The following is a 24,107-nucleotide window of genomic DNA, read 5'->3' as shown; positions in this document are numbered from 1 at the left end:
TTGTAGAATAGATATTTAATCTGTGCAATTTGTGAGTAGAAGCAGCTTACCCCAGTTGGTACTGATTGCTGCTTTTTCCAGTCTGGTTAGTTTGGTTTTATTACCGAGCTTAAACACACACTCATGTCTCTTCCAGTCTTCAGTTGCAATTGACGAAACATTCAGGTCAAAAGTTATCGTGGTTTGGGAGGATCTCACTGGGCTCTTCATCATTTTGAATCTCCACTCCATCTCTCCTTCAGAACATCTCAGCTGTGTTTGGGTAGAAACCTGTGGCAAAACAGCTGACAGGAGAGGAAGGGGTCTTCTGGAGGAGAGCAACAGAAGTGAGGTCTGTATGAGGGAGACAATGGAGAGAAGAGGACAGAGTGAAGGCAAAGGAGGAAATGAAATGGTGCAGTGATACAATAAATGGACGTTGCTTGAGTCTGCCTACTGCCTTTGATTGCTGGAAGTATAATATACACCAGTCAACTCATGACCACAATGCTGAACCACAGAAAGCAAAGATAGAAAAGTAGGTTTAATAATAATTTTGAGGTATAAAAGACAAAAAAGATTTAATCTCAATTTACTCAAAATCTTACATGGCATTTTTCAATTTCAATAAAATTTCAATTTTCAATAAAAACAAAGTACTAAGCAGCAAGTGCAAACGTTAAAGGTTTTTATCCTTTTTGTTTTGCTACTAAAAACTACTATTTATTTTTGTTTTACTAAAGGTTAACATAAATGAAGTGACCTAATAAACAGCAGTGTGATCTGTTGTATTATTAGTGCTAAATTAAATCTGACTCTCAGAAAATCAGAAACTGAATGTTAAAATGAAACTGATTAAACAATGAATATCATACCTTCTCTCTGCAGGGCACTAAGAGTCACAAACGTTTTTAGCATTTGAGGGCAAATCAGTGTCAAAAACAGTGTTATGTTGTTTAATTCCGCCTGGGCAGAGTCCCACAGCGGTTTTAATTGTTCAGCCAGAGGATGTTGAGCAGTCCACGTCATATTTTTAGAATCTAGTTTCATAAAATCTTCTCCATTGTAGCCACACTGCTGAAAAATGGCAGCTCCAGCAGGCGTTTCATCCAATTCACAGCCAATCATACACTGTAAAACATGAACAGCTAAGACAGACAGCAAAATATTATAGTAGTTTGTTAAAAAAAGTATTTAATATTTATTATGTGAACTATCTGCACAGTACCTTCATCTGGATTTAAGGTTCCCAGCCTGATTAAGTATTCAGTAAAACCAACATCCAGAGAGTTTAAAACTTCTTTAGAGAATATAGTCAAGTTATAGGAATCTGATATGTTCTTCCAGAGAATTGAGCTTTCTTTTCTAATTTCGTTGCTATCATAGTAATCCACTTGGATGTCGTCAATTACTACTGTAAACAGATCTGGAAGATCCCTGATTCCAGTCGAAATAATGGCAGAAATTGTCAGTGAATTTTTGACTGTGAAGAAAAAGATGTTGAAGATATATCATCAATATTGTTAATATTAGCCTACTCACATGCTCCTCCATACATAAATGGTTATATCAGTGACATTAAAACTGGTTTCCATACCTGATGATGAAGCCTGGCAGAGAAGAAGCAGTATTAATATTTTGTTTGTGTAAAGACACATCTTTCCCAGAAAGCCAAGCTTTTAAATCCTCTCAAACTATGTTTGTTGAGTTGAGAGCACAAACCAGGATTAAAACAAAAAGGACTGCAGACACTTGAAACAAGAACCACCGTCATTAATTGCCCCTCCCACAGTGTTTGAGGAGGAGTACAGGCAGCAACAAGAGTTTGTGGAAAGCAAAATGTGATTGCTGCACAGTGGCACAGTTGGTAGAGTGCTAACATAGTTTCAACTCTTGAAAAGACAAGACAACAGGTAAACAGACAGCTCTTCAAACATATTTGAAGCCACAAAATAGTCTGGAAATGTAGAGGTTCACCCTGGACAGGTCGCCAGTCTGTCGCAGGGCAACACAGAGACATACAGGACACACAAACATTCACACACACACTCACACCTAGGGAGAATTTAGAGAAACCAATTAACCTGACAGTCATGTTTTTGGACTGTGGGAGGAAGCTGGGGAACCCGGAGAGAACCCACCATGCACAGGAAGAACATGCAAACTCCATGCAGAAAGACCCCGGCTGGGAATCGATCCCAGGACCTTCTTGCTGCAAGGCAACAGCTCTACCAACTGCGCCACTGGGCATATTATTATTATTATTATTATTATTATTATTATTATTATTATTATTATTATTATTATTATTATTATTATTATTATTATTATTATTATTATTATTATTATTATTATTATTATTATTATTATTATTATTATATTATTGTACTTAGCCATTCAGATACTGTATTTGTGGAATGTAATGCTTTCAAAAATGCATTTAGCCTCACAAACTGTCATTCACATCCGCTGTTTCAGAGTGGTAGCAGGATGTAGGGGTAAAGTCTAGTCTAGTCTCCGGGGTGAGGTTCTCAAAAACCTGTTGTAATCTGGGTGAACTGGCCCTTTAAATATAAATTACTACCAGTAATTCATATTTAAGAGTTTTCCTTTAATGTTTCAAAGGTATCTTCCACCAAGATGTCTGTTGAGATGGAAATGACCTTACCTACAACACCAAGGGTAATCATGCTTGGTAAGAGGAATATTTTCTATCACTATAATTGTTTTGTAGCAATGTATGTAATAGTTATGGTAGTCTGTACTTTTACTCACTAGCGTTAGCCTGACAAGGGTTTGTCTATTTTAGGAAATAGCTTGATGTCTGCAACCCGGTGGATGGTCAGTATGGAGGAGAAGGTATTTTTCAAACCTGAGCAACTACATGACTTTACCAGTGTCCTTGCTGTCTTTTTTGGGTCATATTATGACTTCAATCTGGAGTATCAGGAGTCAGCATCCACCACGCTGGAGATGATACAACGGTAAGTACTCTACACCAAACCATTTATGAATTAAATTTAATGACAGTTTGACTGATGATGAAGAACCATAGCTGATTGCTGTATTGTATGTATACATTTTAAAAAATAAAATTTTTTGTTCTAATTTTAGTTGTTCTACCATACAGTACATTATCACACTTGCACTGTTTTTGTGATGTATTGTGTAACAGTGCACATTTAAGCTACTGTTAACTGCTTTCTGACAATGCAGCCTCTGCTGGTTTTTGACTGTTCACCATTTGAATGATATACGTGTTCATGTTGGTGCATACCTGATGTGGTACATAAAATTAGTAGTGCCCAATTTTTTTAGTTGTTCTTTTGTTGTACAGTGTGCAACAAATAGAAAAGGTTATGTAAAGATTGCTACTGTTATTGGATTCAGATGCATTCAAGTGTCCATATTGAATTAAATACAGTTCATATTCAAATGAAGTTAAGTATATTCTATATATTTTTTAAAAGTCAGTCTTTTAATAGTTTATGGCTGGTACTTGATGCACACGTTCATGTAGCTACATACATGTGCCATAAAAATATTGACATGACCTGTAGTGTGTTCTATGGTTTTGTTGTTTTATAGCACATTATATTGTATTGTGACATTGTTCTTTATGACATTGCGAATATATAAATGGATTTTATTTCAACAAATCTGCTGAAAATAAATACCTGTTTTTATTCACAGTACTTGGACTAAAATTTCTTTTATGAAATTTTTCGGTTTATGGTAAAATATTCTTGTATTAAAAAATGTAAACTTTAATTTACAGTAAAACTGACATTATGTTGTGAAACAAGTTTACAGTAGACCAGCTTTACTATAAAATACATTTACAGTTTTATGCTATAAACTACATTTACAGTAAAGCAGTTATAACTGCAAAGCACACTCACAGTAAAAATTAACTGTGAAATATAACAGTAAAGGTACTGTAGAATGGTGATTACAGTAAAAAGTCTAACAGTGAATGTGTTTACTAAAGATGCTAAAAAGAAGACAGAAAAGCAACTTTCCTTTAACTATCTTTAAAAAATGTCTTCATTATCATCTGGTGTGATTTGTGAAAAGTTGTTTTGTGTTTTAATGTTGGTTTCACTTGGAATGGTTCCTGCAGTTTGCCAGTAAATATCTTTTGTGTTTCCTGCACTTGATCTTGTCAAACAAGATTTGATGCCAAATCAGATGGTGAACTCAACCTAGCCTTTGATTGAGCCTTTTACCACAGCTCATCCTCCATTTTTCTTGTCTTCCATTTATAAACATAAACCTCCTCAGGTGGAACATACTATGAATTCAAGCTATTTGTAGATGTCAAGAAAATGTTTTTCTCATGGCTAATGCTGAAATAAAATGACAAATTTCAAAATTTTATCCATACAATACATCAGTTAATTAAATTTCAACCTCTCTAGGAAGGGATCTCTGTGCTGTGTTCTTTAACATGACGTCTGGGAAAGTACAAGCCCTCAAGATCATTTCTAAATGGTAATTTCCAAATGACTCATCCAAATATGCATCGATTGTGGTGTGAAGACAAAAAAACTCCAACCTCTCCAGCTTTTAAGTTATTAAAAAAAGGGTTTATATTAATTAAAACTAACTATAAATAATAAACATATTGCTAGATTTTTACTATTGATGCAGTGGTCTGTTTTTCAAGCTGTGTTCTCTTTGTGTTTGTCTTGCCCCTACAAACCTAGTTTCAATTTATTCATACATTATTTAGGCAGCTATGAGTTTAGTAATGTGTTCAGGATTATTAGGGGCATTTGTGGCTGATATGGTCTCAAACCACAGTGTCTTTTACACGGGGGGTAACAAACCACCAAAGAACAGCTGGTGCATAAGGTTCAAACAAATAACTTATTTTAATCTCAGCCAGTACAGTAAAATTCAATAAAACAACTTTCAAACAGAGATAATTGTTCTCCAAAATCACTACGGGAGGGGAGTGATTTAGCAAGAGGAGTCACCTGTTGCCCCATGTCTTCACAACATCTCTGATAGACAATGTCTCCCAACCAATACATACAGCTGTTGCTGAACTGGAGAGTTACTTCAGTGACAGACTCCTTACAGCAAATATTAATGAGATTAGTAATTCAGATAGAAATCAAATCAACCCCATTAACAATAAAAGGATATATAAATTTTAACACACCACAGATCACTCACCTACCGCCATCTACCAGTAGAAATAGTTTAATTTTGTCACTTTAATGTTATTATTTGTGCTAAGTTAGTTAGCTTTGCATTCGTTGTTTTATATGCTGCTTTAACTAATTTTGTATTTTTGTTTCTTTGTTATGTTGTGCTTTTATGTTAAAATACTTTGTTTTATGCTTCTGAAAGGACAATATGGGTTTTCCAGGCACATAGTTACACTTTATAGCACAATCAAGTAATAATGTCATTTCAATCTGGAGAGACTCAGATGGAGAAAAGGAAGACAATTAGAAAAGTTTATTAACATGCATGAATTAAATCTTTGGCGCTCGGGGCTCTGCGCCTCCTAACTACAATTTCTTAAGTGAGAATAGAAAACATAAAAAATGAGGAGGCGTGGCTTCAATATAGAATAGTGTAAATAGTAGTAAAATCTCTTTGGGTCACGTCACCTCTTTTGAGTATCTTGGAATTGAGGTAAAAGGCCACGAATAAACTTTGACACTAACCTACATACGTGGAAAATTTCTTTAATGACTTGAATGAGCTTCTATCTGTCATATGTATTGATTATGATTGTTTAATAATTGTTGGTGATTTCAACATTTATGTTGACAATCCCCAAGACAGAGGGGCTAAAAAGCTCTAATATCTTAGAGACTTTTGGTCTAACACAACATGTCAAACAAGCAACACACACTCAAGGACACACACTGGTCCTGGTTGTCAGTAAGGGTGTGAATATTTCCAATGTCTCTAATGTCTCTAACAGCGAAGTGTCGGATCACTTCACTGTTATCTTTGAAAGTTCTTTATCTTTTAACCCACTTGGACAAACAGCAACCATCACAAAACGTTCTCTCACTGAAAGCACAGCAGAAACATTTCATCAAATCTACTCTTCTTCCTCACTCTTAAGCTGTAATGATGTAGATAAATTGGTAAATGATTTTCAGTCTAAAGTTTCAGATATCATTGATTCCATTGCCCCAATTAAAATGAAGGTTGTGTCTGGTAAGAAGAAATCTCCATGGAGAAATGTACAAACAGTTAGATCTGCAAGACAACTCTGCCGTAGGGCAGAACGAAAATGGCGTAAAACTCAACTTCACATTCATTATGACATCTATAAAGAAAATCTACGTTACTATCATTTAACACTCAAACATGCAAGACAGGCCTTCTTTGCAGATGTCATAAACAAAAACATTAACAATGCTCGAGCTTTATTTGCAACAGTTGACAGGCTCATAAACCCTCCTATCACGTTCCCACCTGAATTTCAGTCTAATGCCGCCTGCAACCAGTTTTCCAGTTTCTTTTCAAAGAAAATTCAAAAAATCAGAGGATTAATCTGCACATCCACTATAAAGTCAGTACCAACGCTGTGCCCAAACAAAACAAATACAGGAAAAATGACCCAATTTCAACTACTTAATTATAAAACCCTAGAGGAAATTATAAGTCAATTAAGCTCCAGTTCCTGCTGTCTGGATGTTCTACCCTCACATTTCTTTAAGAAAGTCCTGCCTGTTGTTGCTACTGATCTGATCCAAATAGTAACTCATCACTCTCATCAGGCGTTTTCCCCCAGGCTTTGAAAACGGCAGTAATCAAACCACTGATAAAAAAGAACAATCTAGACAAATCACTACTGCAGAATTACAGGCCGACCTCTGACCTCTGACCTCCCATTCATCAGTAAAGCTATTGAAAAAGTTGTGTGTAAACAGTTAAATAGCTTCCTAACGATAACCAACTGCTTTGACTCCTTCCAGTCTGGTTTCCGGTCTCACCACAGCACAGAAACTGCCCTGGTAAAAGTGTTCAATGACATCCATATAAATACGGACTGTGGGAGAACCACAGTGCTGGTTCTGTTGGACCTCAGTGCAGCTTTTGACACTGTTGACCATGACATATTACTGAATCGACTGGAGAGTTGGGTCGGACTCTCTGGTCCAGTGCTTAGCTGGTTTGAATCTTACAAAAAGCACAGGGATTTCTTTGTTTCAATTGAAAACTTCTCATCAAAGAGATCAAAGGATTTGGGTCACTTCAGGCTGCAGTGTGAATTTACCCTAAAATGCCCTCAGGTGTGAGTGTGAGTGAGTGTATGCATTGTTTACTCATTGTGTGTCTTTGTGATTCTAGCACAGCAATTAACTGGTCTGGCAAGCTTTCTATTTGTGTTGCCAAGACATTCTTATCAAACAAGTTTTATCTGCCTGAAAAAAATGAAGAACCAAACAAAATGAAAAACAAATCAAGACAGTGTGTTGTTGTTTCTGTTTTGGTCTGACAAGGCTCTAGCTTTACAGCTGTTTTCAGTTGCACTTGAGCAGCTTCATTTTCTCCTAAAAGTGAGAAAACTTTAAACAGCAAGTCAAATTCCACTGGAGTTTTAGCATGAAGGAAAGCTCCATAGTTACTAAATAATCAAACTCCCTCCAATCACATTAAACACGCCCAAGAACATAAAACTGAAAGCATGTCTGGACTTAACAAACAGGTTAAACTGTTCTGAAGGTCATGTTGTAGTTCCTAGCTTCGCCACCAGGTGGCGCGGCCGTTTTTGGGCAGTGTTTCTTTTTCATACCAAAACATTGTTTGAGATGCCGTGCAGGTCAGCGGACGTGGTGTTTGAGGATGGTTTTGCGATTTCGTTCGAGTGTGCGCCCATATGAGTGGTAGGTTGCAGTGTATTTATATTTGAGTGGAATTATACGTGTACTTTAGTACTTTGAACATTTTCTGTTGTCAGACTTTTTTTTTAGCTAATTACTATTTTAAAATGGTAAACTATATTATGTTTAGTTGCTTTCTTTTACTTTATTTAACCTTAATAGACTATTAATGAAACCGGCAAATAATATGATTAGAATATGTTTGTATGAGTATCTGCGTTCATGGTGAATTATAATTTGTATTTATTCGTTTTCTTTGTAGAACCACACACCTACACTTCAATTCACACACATCCAGCACATTCTGTGATCACCATTGTCACTCCGAATCCCAGACGTGTGAACAACATAAACGACTGAAACTTTCTCCATAATCTCTGTTTACAATCAGCTTTCTGAGCAACATGAAGTGTTTGGTGATACTTATGTTTTGTCATGCTATATCTGCAGGTAAGAAAACGTAAAACAATTTAAATTTTGTTACGCCAGATATTGTTTTATTTACTTATCAAGGTTCTATGTAAATAGAAAAAAAGTCAATTAATTTCTAATTAAAAGGTCAATTAGATCATGTTTACTAATGTATAGATGGTATTTGTGTATCTCAAAAAACAAAATATTTATTGACTTATAAGCTTTAAATTACAATTGTATCTCTGTCCTTCCCTTCTTATCTGATGTTATCACACTCCTCTTTTGTTCCTGTTTCTCTTCATGTAACTGCAGAATTTGTGGTCCTCTTCTATAGCTGTCTTTTTCATTGATAACAGTATTTCTTTGACAATATTATATTGATGATTTTTGGTTATTTCTTGTTGAGAAGCTGTGGCAGTACATTATTCTCTCTCTCTGGCTGGAATTCATACAACAGAGTATTTATAATCTAACAGTTGAATAGAGAAATGTTTCAACATTACGACCAACATTTCTCTATGTTCTCAATGCTTCCTTTGATATCTGGATATGGCAATCTGTTAAAAACAGGTACTTATTGATCACTAAATGTACCTCCAGTTTATCAACATGTATCAAATGTTTCTGTCTGACAGTTATATTTTGTCCCCTGTTCTTCTGCTTTTGAAACCTGTTTACTAAAAGCAGTTTCCTCGTGTTTTACATGAAGACTCTTTGTTTCTTCCTTTTTTTGTTTTCTACTATCATGTTCAGATTACCCCTCAGTTTCTTTCTTAGTATTTACCTGGCATACACAGAATGCACATATATATTGATAAATATTTTTAGTTGAGAATTTATGACTATACATTATCCTCTCATTATGGCTGGTATTTTTATTTTATTTTTTTTGTAATAATGTAACAAAATGTTAAGTACAAAAAAATTTTAAAAGCAATTTTTTGTGTTATTTTTTATGTACAAATCATCTGTTCTTCACCTGGTCCTGAAAAAAAAATATAAATCTAACCTTATGTGTAAGTCTGTTAAATTCATGTCATTATTTATTAAAGAAACATGCAAACGAAATTGAGAGATATAAAGTGAATATACATATTAGCAAATATTTTCACTCAAGCACAACAGCAAGAGGATGGTATGGGTTTTTTTTTAATAATAAAATATTTATTTTTTTCATACAGAGACACACTTCCTGAAGATTTACTTCACTGGATCTTCTGGGTTCAGAAATGTTCCTGTATTTGAAATTGGTTTAAAATTGAATGACGTCGAAGGAGCTTTCTGTAACAACAAAATAGTTGATTTAAAAATGGACTGGTTGAAGAAAATATTTAGTGATGATTCAAAACTATTTGAGTTTATAGAAAGTACTTGCTTTATCACCAATCCTGCCTTCTGCAGACATATGATTGCTGAGCTTATGGAGAAATTCAATCAAAGTGAAGGTACTGTACATTTATTAATTAGTAGTTTATCTCATAGCAATATGATAAATATTCTTAATTTTTAGCAATTTAAAATAACAAATCAATAACTTATTAAACTCATGTTTCTTGTTTGTTTTTTTAATCAATTTGTTTTTCATTTTATGGTCAAAATGTTCTGTAATTTTTAAAAATCTTCAATCATTGTACTTCCAACTTCAAGATAATATTTGTTTTCAACATTTCATCACTTCTACATTTTAATATTGTTTAAAAATCCACCATGTTATTAAAGCTATGTTTAGACAACAAAATATTATTTTTGTTCCAGGTATCCATACTTTCCAGAGGATTGGTGGCTGTGAATTGAACATGGAAACTAAAGAGTTTACTGGCTTTTTGAAGTATGGATATGATGGAGAAGACTTTCTTGAATTTGATTTAAATGGACTGAAATGGATTGCACTGAGAAAAGAGGCTCTTTTTCTCAAACAGCTTTGGGAAATGGATACACAAGATCTCATTTTTAACAGAGATATGCTGACAAATCTATGCTATAAAGGTCTTAATTACTCCTTGGTTGATGGCTATTTGTTTAGAAAAGGTACAGTTCATCAGCTGACTGCATGTACTTCTAGTGCATCAACATTGAATCTGTCTCTGTCTTTCAAGTGTTATCTATAAAATTACATTTTCAATAATATTTATGCTGTTGTACAACTTTTTCTCCTGCTTTTGAAGACATTTAATTAAAAGTAGCTTTCTCTTCTTTTCTAACAAACTTGCTCTGCATTGTCCTTACTACCTGTTAATCCCTTCCCTCTTCTGTTTCCCACCATCATGTTCAGATTACCCCTCAGTTTCTCTCCTTCAGAAAACTCCCTCCTCTCCAGTCAGGTGTCACGCTACTGGTTTCTACCCAAAGAGTTTCCTGATGTTCTGGAGGAAGGATGGAGAGGAGATTCATGAGGGTGTGGACCCTGGAGATGTCCTCAACAATGAGGATAATACATTCCAATATCGTGTTGATCTGGATATTTCATCAATCCCATATATGAACTGGGCCAGGTATGACTGTGTGTTTCAGTTTACTGGAGCTGAGGACAAAATCCTGATCAAGCTGGATAAAGAAGTAATCAAGACCAACCGGGGTGAGCATAAATGTCTATATCTCAAACTCAGATATTAGTATCTAACACTGTTAGATGTGTGTAATAAAGCTGACACACTGCTTAAATCAGAAAATCTAGAAAACAATAAACATGTTCTACACAGAAAGATTCATATCTGCTTTGCAAAAAAATGTTTGGGGAGAATCAGTTTGCAAAACTGATGTCATTTTATCACACTCTATGAACCACTTCTTACAAAAAAAGATTCCAATATGTGACATTTTCACTAAAATATGACAATGATCATAACATCTATGGCTTGATGTAACATTTTTCAATTCTAATTTGTTTTCGTACAGATCATTCATCTGAGAAAAGAATTATCATTATTGCTGTCATTTCTGCTGTGATATCCATCATCATCATCATCATTGCTTTAGCATTTATTGCCTACAAGAAGAGAAATGGTAAGAGCATCTTAAAACTGGACTTAATAAAGTACAAACTGAAGAAGACACCAAAAATATTACTCTTAAATTGAATGTAACATTAAATAGGAAAACATAAAAATATAGATATTTTCTCTTTTAAAGTTGTGTTATATGTTTGCATTTTGAAACCCATATTTTCTGTGTTAGTTTCAGAAAGACAACTCATCCCTGGTAAGTCCTAGCTTTTGTTAGTCTTTTTCTGACATGTATGTTTCACTAAATAATCTGTGCAGTAATTCTAAGATTAGTAGATTAACAGCATGTTTTTGTTCTTCAGATGCTGAAAACATGCCTCTGAGAAACGGACTTGAGAATCAAGAATTGCCTTTGGTCTCCTAATGGGATTGTGGGCATTTAAGCCTTTATAAAATTAAAAAGTATGTTAGGCTTTATCAAACTAGTACCTGTCATCCATTTAATTTGTACAAATAAAATCCCTCTAAGGATGAATTCATACATGCATTATTTTTTGGTATTTTAAAAATAATTGTATGCTGTATTGTATTTATTACCTACATGTATTGTAAGCCACATTCATTGGCAGCAGTTGATAAGGATGAGTAAAAAGCCTTAACATAAATGTATATTTTGTTGGAGAAGTATAACTGGATGTGCATAAAACAGCATTTCTTTTCACTTCAAGTTAGCAGCTATGTTTATGTTGTGTGCATCATCATCAATACTATGTTTGGAATGCATTGCAGTAATGTTTTACATAAAGAAGCCTGTTTCCTAACCTGTTTCAACCGAACAAGGAACAATTTTGATATATGCATAATGTTTAGTAAAAATATATGTAATTTAAAGATATAATGAAAGTGATGTTGAATTCCCTAAAAGTACAATGAAATTAATTAAGTGCAATGTTCTGTTCTGTTCTGCCACCTTTTTGCTGTTTACTTTGTCATTGATGTTTTAGCAGCTTAGATTGTGAGATCATTTTCCAAATTGGGCATTTATGAGCAATGTACAACTGTGCATCTAAATCCAGCTGTGTTATACTTTAAGGGTCTTTCATTAAATATTACCAACAAATCAGTTTGACTTTTTTGTCTCCACCATGAAATAAACAATGAAGTTAAGATAGTTATTTAATATGGTACATAAAAAAGCTTGTTTCTAAGGAAAAAATCCCTGCCGTACATAGAATCACAGACTTTACAGCAATCACTGCTCCTGTATCAGCATTTAGCAACAGTGGACAGTCAACAGCTCTCTGTAGTTGACTTTGCAGCAACCTCTTGTGGAATAAAATAATTATTCACAGTGTGTTTACTTTTAATAGAAGTTTATTTGGTATTAATCTTACAATGTTTAATCAGTTTTTTATGTCTCACTCAAGCTTACAGAATTATTGTTTCTCTTCTGGCCTTCACGGTTTGCCTTAGTGCGTTAGAAGCCAAGCAACAGGCGATAAATAAATCGTTGTCATACCTCCGGAGGGACAGACCAGACCCACGGCTGAGCGATTATTTTTAGGCACAGAATATTCTGCCTGAAACCCATTTTTAACTGAAGGTTGCATTTTTTTTCTCTGTGTGTATTAATCTGATAATCTCCTTGGGAATATTGGTGATGCCACTCTGTGTGTGAAGGGCAGTATACAGTATATATAGAGAGGTGATTCCTTTGTCTAGTTAGATCTCTTCTGAGTTCTCCATCTGCGCAGATGTAATAAAGCTGTGTTTTGTTCTCTTTTCAACAAGGTTTGGACTTTGATCATTTTCTCACTCCACACTCTCAAAGTGAGCATGCTTTTAGAAACAGTGGAGAACTCCACTTTAAAAGTAAAAATGATTAATGTGAGTGGTTGTCATGAGCAGAGAAGACACAGCATACACAAAAAAACAGAAGCAGTTACTTTCATTGCTCCAGCGACAGTGGCTCTGTGGTAGAGTAGTTGTCTTGCAATCGGAAGGTTGTAGGTTCGATTTCAGCTTCCTCCTGCCACATGTCGATGTGTCTGGGCAAGGCACTTAACCCCAAATTGCCTACCGATCTGCATATCGGTGTATGAATGGGTGTGTTTGTGAGTGTGACTGGGTGAATGTGACTCTAGTGTAAAGCGCTTTGAGTGGTCAAAATGACTGGAAAAGCGCTATATAAGTTCAGTCCAATTCAGTCCATTCATCTAGCTGACAAAAAAAGCAAAGCAAATACACTCTGTGTAGGAGCTGAGGAAAACGCAACAGAATTTGTTGAATGAATTTAACGATAAACACAACAATCCAGAGTCCAGACAGCACAAAATGAGCAGAAGGCTAAGAACTCATAACTGGTAGCAACTGGTTGTACAATAGACATCCAATGCCAGACAAGACGAGACGAGGACCAACAAAGAACAAGGAACGCAGGTAGGTTTAAATACAGAGGGAGACAATCAGGGGAAACAAGAAACAGTTGTAACTAATCAAAGGGTAGCTGGGAAAACACAGAGACTCCACAGAACACAGAGATCTAAATAAACACACAGAACCCAAATTCCTACACTCTGAGCTAGTTGCAAATCCTATTGAATGAAAGAAAGTATACACAGTTAGTTGCAGAAATATAGACCAAGAAAATTTCAAAACTGAAATAACAGTCAACTGTCTTAGAAGTGACAGAGAAAGGGAAAACTGGGTGACAAACAATGTATATGAATAACAATATGTACTAGGCTACATATACATCTATTTAAATAACCCTATTGTAAATTAATTCAATCTACTTATTTATCTTTTTGTATGGCATACCTATGGCTAAGTCCTTAAACTTCTCCACTATTTACATTTTCTACAAGATCACATAAATGTGATATATTAGTAAATGACCAACTGCTGATAATAAATGTATTGACCCTCACTTCATGTTTTATGAAATGTCAGCTTAGCATCAGAATAATACAAGTTTATTGCCTCTTAGCAGGTGGAATCTAAATGTTATGATGGCATCTGATTGGAAGGATATTGGGTTTAATGGTGCAATTAGTATAAGTTGGCTCTCAGTTTACTTAAAAATCAATAGAACAATAAGAACTGGTTCTGTTTGCAGCACTGGTGAAGCACTGCAATTTCTTGATGGAAATGTTTCAAAGTGTTATTTGTACTTTCTTCAGCAGCTCACCAGAAAGCAGCATTCATGGACAGATAGAATTTGTATTATTTAACTATGTCGATCCAAATCTTTTCTGCTTTGATTTTGTACCTGTTCCCTGAAAGTTCCAGAGAATTATCTAGAAGATTTTCCATGAGGACTGGAACAACTGGAGACCAAGGGCGTAGGTTTGGTCTAAGTTTTGGTGGGACCTTACAACTTACTGACCTCACATTCAGTGCTGACCTTACTAAACACCGGACTTTACAACAAATGCGTTGCGTGATAGATATCTAACTTATGGGTCCACTCACTGTACTTACAGCCGAGGTGGCGAAATAACTTCTAATGTCTGTCGTCCTTTTCTTTTTTGGTGGCGACATGGTCTTGGAAACTCATAATAAATGTCAAACTCAGAAGGAGACGCGTTCACTTTCAGCACCATGGACCAAGCTTCCGTTCCGCGTGTGGCCAGCTGGCCGCTGCCTGTTGCAGCCAATCAAAGAACGTAGATCCACGTTCTTTGAGCCAATAGCGGCATGGGTCGTCATAGTTCATAACAGCGAATTTTAAAATGAATGCTACCACTGCGTAGTATATTGAAATATTAAACTAATCAATGTAGATTTTCGTTTATTTATTTTGTTATTGTTAAAAAGTACATATGTTGTTGTTTTTTTTATTTTTATTAATATGGCAAAAATTGGTCTAGACTATTTTATATCCCTTGAATATTGGTCGTGACATGTCACGACCGTCCATACCCAAACCTACGCCCATGCTGGAGACATTTACTTATCGTGTTTGCAACGACACAAACCACCGAAGATATCAAATCAAAATCAAATCAAACTTTATTTGTATAGCACATTTCAGCAGCAAGGCATTTCAAAGTGCTTTACATCAAATCAAACACAAAATACAATGCAACAGAATCAACAATAAAAACACAACATAGTCAGATTCCGTCAATAAATTTGCAATTGATTACGTTTCGAATACAACTCTAAACAAGTGGGTTTTTAGTTGAGATTTAAAGGAAGTCAGTGTTTCAGCTGTTTTACAGTTTTCTGGAAGTTTGTTCCAGATTTGTGGTGCATAGATGCTAAATGCTGCTTCTCCTCATTTGGTTCTGGTTCTGGGGATGCAGAGCAGACCAGAACCAGAAGACCTGAGAGTTCTGGAAGGTTGATACAACAGCAGCAGATCTTTAATGTATTGTGGTGCTAAACCATTCAGTGATTTATAAACTAACAACAGTATTTTAAAGTCTATTCTTTGAGCTACAGGGAGCCAGTGGAGAGACTTTAAAACTGGTGTTATGTGCTCTATCTTCCTGGTTTTAGTGAGAACACGAGCAGCAGCATTCTGGATCAGCTGTACACTGTAAAATGTAAAAGTAAAGTGTACTCAAAAAGAAAAGTGACCTGAACTCATTCCAGCTTACTCTGTTGACTATACTAACTTAAACTTAGCAAAGACAACTTTCTACTGAGGCAAGTAATCCGAACTTGGAGTTATGAGTGAGCAAAACGCATCTGCATAACCAGCAAAAAACTCGGCATCATTCGGCAGCTCTCGTTGAACGCACATGCGCATTGGACACTGACGAGTGACGACGTGTTTGAAAGAAGCGCCAAACTGTCAACAATACGGCGGTTGCTGCAGCTAAGTTTTGTCACGGTAAGTCCCACTGTTTTTTAGCAAACTTATATTCGTTATCTCGGCCGTATAATTCATCCGTAAGTCCAGGTTTTGAGGTTAACTTTATGTGTAATGATTTAGCGATGCCTGGGACTAACGTTAGTCGAAAATATCATGTTTATGTAGTGGCAACAAGATGGAGCGGCAGTGCAAAAACGCTGTCCGGGACGCAAAACAAAAAAAGGAAAAGGGATAAGGATAAAGATGTTGGCGGGTTAAAAAAGCCGCTGTACTGTTATAGAAGGCTTATGATGAGTAGACTGCCATAGGTAGGGCAGCTGTAAACTGTAGGAGAAGCAGCCATGATGAAGAAGTGTAGGGTCACCAGATTTGGGTTTCTGAAAAGGACACTTCTTTTTTTGTTGGCGGGGGTAGAATCTGGACACACATGCGCCAACGGGGGGTGGAGATGGGGGAGACGGGGGGGTAGAGATGGGGGGGTAAAACCAGCGGTAGCACAAGAAATCGGTAGCACATGTGTGTACATGTGCTACCGATTTCTTTGCCATACAAAGAAACCTGGAATGGAGTAGTGGAACGGAGTGGCAATGTAATCACAATGCACTGTAAGCTATGTAATGTGTTTTGAGGCAGTTGACCAAAATCCCTAACGATTTTTAAATTCCCCCCGGACATTTTTTTAGGTCTGAAAAGTAGGACATGTCCGGGAAAAAGAGGACGTCTGGTCACCCTAAAGAAGTGTTATGTTGATATGTAATTGTGGTGTTGCTTCTATTGTTGTTAGGACTGCAAAGACCCAGACGTGTCTCACACCCCCATTGGGATCCTGACCATCATTCCTGAGGACAGGCAGGCCTCCACTGACTCACTGCACCTCCAGTCTTCAAGTACTGCCATCATTTTGGAAGGAAGTCTTGTCATGAATGATCTTGGAAATCTTCCACATGCCATGTGTTTGCTCTTTGGACTTATTTATTCTCTGAATTTGGAGTACCCTCAACAACTGAAGTACACCTTTGACTTCATCCAAAGGGTGCTTCTGTCACTTGGACATAAATCCCTTAAACCAAAAATACAATCACTCAAAAATCTTCTGATGCAATTAGTGAATGTGATGTGACATTATGGATCAACGTTGATACCTTTACCCTTATTGGAAAAGTGATTTTTATTTCTTGTTTGATTCTTTTTTGTTGGAGAGAGCATCATTGCACTTGCAGACTGCTAAATGGTTTTATGTTAATGAGGAGAAACATTACTTCACTTCACTACTTCATTATTTACTTTATCAATGTTATGATAAATGTTGGGCTTTAGTATTGAGAATTGAGTTTTTGTTTCACACCAGTCAACAAAGACATTTACGCAGGGATTCTCAAAGTTTTAAAGACTGAGGGCCATTTGAAGGATTCAATATTAGATTGAAGGCTACCCTAGAAAAAAAGTCATGTCATTTTTTTTCTTAAAAAAGTCTTTGGAAAACTTTGTTTCCAGGTTAGTGTGTATGTAACCACACTTGAGAACCTTGTATTTAAGGTAAACTTGTTTAATTATTAAACATTTTTTTCCATTCAAACTGTTGTCTGTTGGCTCTTCGTTCCAATAACTTAACACTTTTGGTTCATCTTACTTGAACATATCAAGGCAATCGGTTTCCTGATATTTTGCAAGTAATGTGAACTCTTAAACGTGTAAGTATAACTTATTTTTATGAGTACTGCTTAAATGACATAACTCACACTGAGTTGTCTGAATGAATATTTTTTGAATTAACCCAACTTAATGATTTTGAGTTAACGGCACTCAGGTTTACTGCCTTTATCTGAGTGAACTTATAGTTATTTTACAATGCAGCGATAACAATGAAGATATGCTACTTTACTTGAAGATTTTGAGGCAATCGGTTTCCTAACTTTTTTAAATCCACCAACTGATTGGACAAGAAGCAGATGCCTTAGCAAAGTTTTTCTGACCACATGGGCTTCTGAAATAAGTCTCTATCTTGGTTTACTGTTTTGCCACTAAAAGCTGGTCCTTATTTTGTCTTACGGAAAGTTAACAGATGTAAAGTGAAAAAATAACCAGTTTTATGATCTATTGATATTTAGTGCTACATTAAATCTTATGCTGAAGAAAATCAGAAACTGAATGCCGCATTAAGCTGATAAAATAATGCACCACATACTTTCTCTCTGCAGAGCGCTGCGATTCAAAACTCGTTTAGCATCTTAGGGCAAGTCAGTGACAGAAACACCTTTGTGTTCTTTAATGGTTGCTGGTCTAAATTCAATAACAGTGTAAAGTTTTTAGCCAACGGATGCTGAGTAACCCAAGTCAGATTTTTGAAGTCTAGTTTCATAAAATTTTCTCCATTGTAGCCACACTTCTGAAAAGTAACAACTTGGGATCCTGACCATCATTCCTGAGGACAGGCTGGCCTCCACTGACTCACTGCACCTCCAGTCTTCAAGTACTGCCATCATTTTGGCTCATACACTGTAAAACATGGACAGCTAAGACAGACAAAATTAGAAAATTAGAGTGACTTGTTTAAAAAAAGAGTATTTAACATTTAAATGTAAGATAAGTGCACAGTACCTTCATCTGGATTTAAGGTACTTAGCTGGTTTAAGTATTCGGTCAAAGTAGAATCCAGAGAGTTTAATTCTTCTTTAGAGAATATAGTCGACTTATAGGAATCTGATATGTTCTTCCAAAGAATTGAGCTTTGTTTTCTAATTCCATTGCCGTCATAGTAATCCACTTGGATGTCGTTAATTACTACTGTAAACAGATTTGGAAGATTTTTGATCCCAACTGATATAATGGCGAAAACAGTCAATGAATTTTTGACTGTGGAGAAAAGATATTAGATTATTCACTTATATGGTCAGTTAACATCAGCCTACACAAATCCCCATCCATACATAAATGGTTACTATACCTGATGATGAAGCCTGCAGAGAGTAAGCACTATTAATATTTTGTTTGTATGAAGCCACATCTTTTCTAGAAAACCAAGCTGTTAAATCATCTCATCTGTTTGGCTGAGTGTAAAACCATAGATAAATGCAAAATGACCACAGATACTTGAAACAAGAGCTGCCTTCAATTACATTACCTGCCCCTCCCGCAACATTTGAGGAGGAGAAGCAGAACATTATTCAAAAATGAGTTATTAATATATGCTTTATAGTGTCATTTGTTGATTTCTGAAGGTGTAACTTATTTTTCCATTTTCCATTGAAAAGACTTATTTTGGATCATGTGATAGTGCTAGAAGGAAGAGAGAAAAACAACTTATCTGTAATTATCTTAAGAATGTTCTCACATTCTTAAGATAATTAGAATGTGAAGACGTTCACATTCTAATTATCTTAGAATTATGGTGTTATGCTTTCCTGTCAGATTGTGTGACTTTGAAGAATGATTTCACTTTGAATGTTTTCTGAAACTGTCTAGTAAACATCCTTCATATCTTCCACACCTGATCTCATCAAACTGGATTTGATGCCAAACAGGTAACATACTCCACCCTGGCTTTTGTTTTTATTTGCTGTGCTCTTTCTCTTGGTTCAGGCTTGATCTTTTTCTGTCTTCCTTTTTAAAAACAAATACTTGCCCATGTAAAATATACTTTGAGTCTGGCTTATTTTTAAATGGTTCAAAGCTGTTTTCTAACTACATTTAATTTCATATTATAATATTGATTAAAAAAGTTGTCTGTACTGGAGGTTGTAGTGATGCAAGGATTAAGCACGCAGGACGCAGTAACTCCACATGTAGCAAGCGTGGTCAGTGTTTGTGGAAGTAAACATGAATGGTTCTGATGGAGCATATCTTGCCTTCTTAAAGGTGGAGCCAGCACATTAACAACTTAATCCTCATTATTGTCCACCATGGTTGTCATTTTTATTTCTGTTTCTGCGTGTCAGGATGCGGAACAGTGACTTTTGTCAAGTATTAATGGCGTATAGGTCAGATGAATGCAACCTGGCCGGACAGACACAGGTCACATTTGAAAAGATCAGACACGTATCAGATTTAGGAACACATATCAAAGTAGTCTGGGTCGCATTTGTAAAAAAATGCAACATGTATCTGATCTTGTCTGATTGTCATGACAAGATTAGATGCATGTCGCATAAAGGCAAAAAAAATGAATTTGGGTCTCTTCAGGCTACAGTGTGAATTTAGCCTATAATGCCCTCAGGTGTGAGTGTGAGTGAGTGTATTCATGGTTATTTGTTGTGTGTCTTTGTGTTTCCAGCACTGCAATTAACTGGGCTGGCAAGCTTTCAACAGTGTTTTTTGCATTTCCAGGACATTCTTATCAGATAAGTTTTATCTGCCTGAAAAAATAAAGATCCGAACACAATGAAAAACAAATTAAGACAGTGTGTTGTTGTTTCTGTTTTGGTCTGACAAGGGTCAGCTTTACGGCTGTTTTCAGTTTCACTTGAGCAGCTTCATTTTCTCCTAAAAGTGAGAAAACTTTGAATAACAAGTCAAATTCCACTGGAGTTTTATCATGAAGGAAAGCTCCATAGTTACTAAATAATCAAACTGACAAGTTTTCAGTCAAGCGTTGACTCCCTCCAGCCACATTAAACACACCCAAGAACATAAAACTGAAAGCATGTCTGGACTTAACAAACAGGTTAAACGACTGAAACTTTCTGCAGAATCTCTGTTTACAATCAGCTTTCTGAGCAAGATGAAGGGTTTGGTGATACTTATTATGTTTTGTCATGCTACATCTGCAGGTAAGAAAACATAAAACATTATCAATTTTGTTACATCAAATATTTTTTTATTTACTTATCAAGGTTCTATGTAAATAGGTTACGTATTTATAATTAAAAGGTCAATTAGATCAGGTTTACTAATGTATAGATGGTATTTGTGTATTTAAAGAAAAACAAAGTATTTATTGACTATAAGCTTTAAAATACAACTTTAAGATTTTGTTTCCCTTCTTAACTGATGTTAACACGCCCCTCATTTGTTTGAGTTTGTTATTATTTTTTGTTGAGAAGCTGTGACAGTACATTATTTTTTCTCTTTGGCTGGAATTCATACCACATAGAGTATTCATAATCTAACAGTTGATTACAGAAATGTTTCAACATTATGACCAACATACAGAAATTTTGGTTGTATCGTAATGCTTTTGTATAAAAGCAATCTATTATTGCTTTTCAAGGTTCGAACATTATTTAAATAGAACTTCAAACTGTATGTGTGTAAAAAACACACCTGTTGAGGTTTGCAAAAAACTATTCATACCCTCCAGAAATCTAGATAGATAAAATAGTATGTATGATTTTTAGACTTTTTTTTTTTTTTTTACCATGAATATAAATATTGGTGAAGATTTTCAGTAGAACTTCAGTAAGAAAACTGTGAAAATGTGTTGTTTTCTTAATAAGAAAATTTGTTCTATAATTTGTCAAAACTACCTTTTTTTTCAAACAGTGAAACACGTACTAAAGATTTACCTTACTGGATCCACTGGGCTCACAAGCATCCCTGCATTTGAAACAGTCGCTGAAGTCGATGATATCCAGATAGCTTACTGCAGCAAGAAAATCATCGAAGTAAAACAAGACTGGCTTCACAAAAAACTTAATAATGACCCTCAACTATTTGAGTTTGTTAAGTGGGGTTGTTTTGTCTCTAATCCTGCCTTCTTTAAACGTACAATTGATGCCCTTCTGAAGAAATTGAAGCAAAGAAAAGGTGCTGTATGTTTATTAATTATTCTAATTCTTTGAGAGTGAACATGAATCTTAATTTTGCTTGACAATTTAAGCTAACAACAAATCAATTACTTGTTAAACTCATGTTTCTTGTTTTTTTTCCTCAATCTATTTGTTTTTTATTTGTGGTCAAAGTGTTCTGTATTTTTTTTTTAATCTTCGGTTTATCATTATGCTTCCCCATATTTTTTTTTTCCAGGTATCCATACTTTCCAGGGGATTGGTGGCTGTGAACTGAACATGGAAACTAGAGAGGTTACTGGCTTTTTGAAGTATGGATATGATGGAGAAGACTTTATTGAATTGGATTTAACAGGCTTGAAATGGATTCCTCTGAGACAAAAGGCTGTTTTCCTTCAGCAGAGTTGGGATTATTTTATTGAATATATTCATTATCACATTTATCTCCTCACAAGTAAATGCCATGAGATTCTCAGTGACACATTGGATGCTGGACATGGCACTCTGCTAAGAACAGGTACATATAGATCACTAAATATATACTGTATGTATATTAGACATAATCTATATCTCTCTCTGCCCAGTTTATCAATGTTTCTGTCTCTTTCAACAGGTACATTTTTAATGTTTTTGTGCTCTGTTTTTCTGCTTTTGAAACCGGTTTACTAAAAGCAGTTTCCTCTTATTTTTCTCCATATTTTACATGAAGACTCTGATTATATAATCCACTTACTACCTGTTAATCCCTTTCCTCTTCTGTTTCCCCCCATCATGTTCAGATTACCCCTCAGTTTCTCTCCTTCAGAAAACTCCCTCCTCTCCAGTCAGGTGTCACGCTACTGGTTTCTACCCAAAGAGATTCCTGATGTTCTGGAGGAAGGATGGAGAGGAGATTCATGAGGGTGTGGACCCTGGAGATATCCTCAACAATGAGGATAATACATTCCAGTATCGTGTTGATCTGGATATTTCATCAATCCCACCTGAGGACTGGGCCAGGTATGACTGTGTGTTTCAGTTTACTGGAGCTGAGGACAAAATCCTGATCAAGCTGGATAAAGAAGTAATCAAGACCAACCGGAGTGAAGGTAAGTATCTCAGCATCACATATTTTAGTATTTAACACAGTTGTGTGATGATTAAAGCAGAAAATTAGGAGAATTATGCACATATTCTGCATGGAAAGCATCAGAAATATTTTGGGTAGGAGCTGTTCGCAACACAAACTGATTCCAGTTTCCTATACATTTACTTCTTCCTAAAATAATAAGATCCCAACAAATATCTGACACAAAAATATGACAATTAATGACTCAATTCAACAGCTTCACCCAGTCATGATGCTCTTACCTGATCAGTTTTTGTGGTTTATCTTTGACCAGATGAATCCTCTCAGAGAAAAATCATCATCATTGCTGTCATTTCTGCAATGATTTCCATCATAATCACTGCTTTAGCATTTACTGCTTTCAAGAAGAGGAATGGTAAGATTTTGTATTTATTATGATTTAACCTTGCTGTAATCTGAAGATTACAGCAAACACATGACTGTTTCCATACCATTTTTCACATTGAATTAAGAAACCTTAAAAATTATGAATATTTTCTCTATTTTTATTTCATATTTGTAAATTGAAACCCACATTTTTGTTTAACTTTCAGATAGACCAGTCACCCCTGGTACGTAGGCCTGAAATTTGTTTCTCTTTTGTTTCACCAAATTCTCTGTGAAATAATTCTAAGATTAGGGGATTATTTATATTTTATCTCTTTTTGGTTCCTCAGAGTCTGAAACCATACCACTGAGAAACTGACTTCAAAATCCGGATCAAGAAATGTAGCACCCTGCTCTGAATTCACAATCACAAGTCCATTTAACATATATACTGTATGTATATTAGATATAATCTCTCTCTCTCACTCTCTGGTTTTACATATATATATATATATATATATATATATATAAATATATATATATATATATATATATATATATATATATATATATATATATATATATATACACACACACAGTACAGACAAAAACTTTGGACACACCTTCTAATTGAATTCAATTAGAAGGTGTGTCCAAAGTTTTGGTCTGTACTGTATGTCTGTATAGCTATATTTGTTTTAAATGCTTAACCGTCATGTTTGTGTTTGGAGAATGGGGAAAACACCTACATGTGTTTACATAAAGCCTCCTTATTCTGTTTTAATAGAACAATGAATAATTTCTTATATATGTATAATGTTCAGTAAAACTGTATATAATTTAAAGATGTAGTAAAACTCTATATGTTGAATATAGCAAAATAGCAAATATAGCAATATAGCAACAGCAAAACAGAGGAAATTATGT

The 24,107-nt window shown here is 35.3% G+C and overlaps 1 protein-coding gene and 1 pseudogene across 1 annotated transcript; one reads left to right on the top strand and one right to left on the bottom strand.

Moving 5' to 3' along the window:
- LOC122843214 overlaps nt 1-1,688 on the bottom strand; it is a 45,958-nt pseudogene extending 44,270 nt beyond the window's left edge.
- A 6,083-nt stretch (nt 1,689-7,771) lies between these two features.
- Nucleotides 7,772-23,665, top strand: LOC122844035. The gene is made up of 15 exons (XM_044139239.1): nt 7,772-7,844; nt 8,104-8,291; nt 9,437-9,700; nt 10,011-10,283; nt 10,528-10,830; nt 11,151-11,258; nt 11,430-11,453; nt 11,560-11,612; nt 20,683-20,788; nt 21,501-21,764; nt 21,984-22,262; nt 22,525-22,833; nt 23,128-23,229; nt 23,408-23,425; nt 23,531-23,665. The coding sequence occupies exons 2-15, from the start codon at nt 8,246-8,248 to the stop codon at nt 23,557-23,559; spliced, it is 2,178 nt and encodes a 725-aa protein (XP_043995174.1). The 5' UTR covers nt 7,772-7,844; nt 8,104-8,245; the 3' UTR covers nt 23,560-23,665.
- Nucleotides 23,666-24,107: the final 442 nt, after the last annotated feature.

This window comes from Gambusia affinis, linkage group LG14, assembly GCF_019740435.1.
Source record: "Gambusia affinis linkage group LG14, SWU_Gaff_1.0, whole genome shotgun sequence".
NCBI classification, from domain to species: Eukaryota; Metazoa; Chordata; class Actinopteri; order Cyprinodontiformes; family Poeciliidae; genus Gambusia; species Gambusia affinis.
Note: the sequence above shows the minus strand (reverse complement) of the source record. Positions and strands in the feature narration are given on the sequence as shown.

What these genes read in the sequence shown, in the direction of transcription:
- LOC122844035 (XM_044139239.1), top strand. Translation starts at nt 8,246, where the DNA reads ATGAAGTGTTTGGTGATACTTATGTTTTGTCATGCTATATCTGCAG. An exon ending in AGTAATCAAGACCAACCGGG is followed by an intron (nt 10,831 to 11,150) that starts GTGAGCATAAAT and finishes GTTTTCGTACAG; the next exon opens with ATCATTCATCTGAGAAAAGA. An exon ending in AGAAAGACAACTCATCCCTG is followed by an intron (nt 11,454 to 11,559) that starts GTAAGTCCTAGC and finishes TTTGTTCTTCAG; the next exon opens with ATGCTGAAAACATGCCTCTG.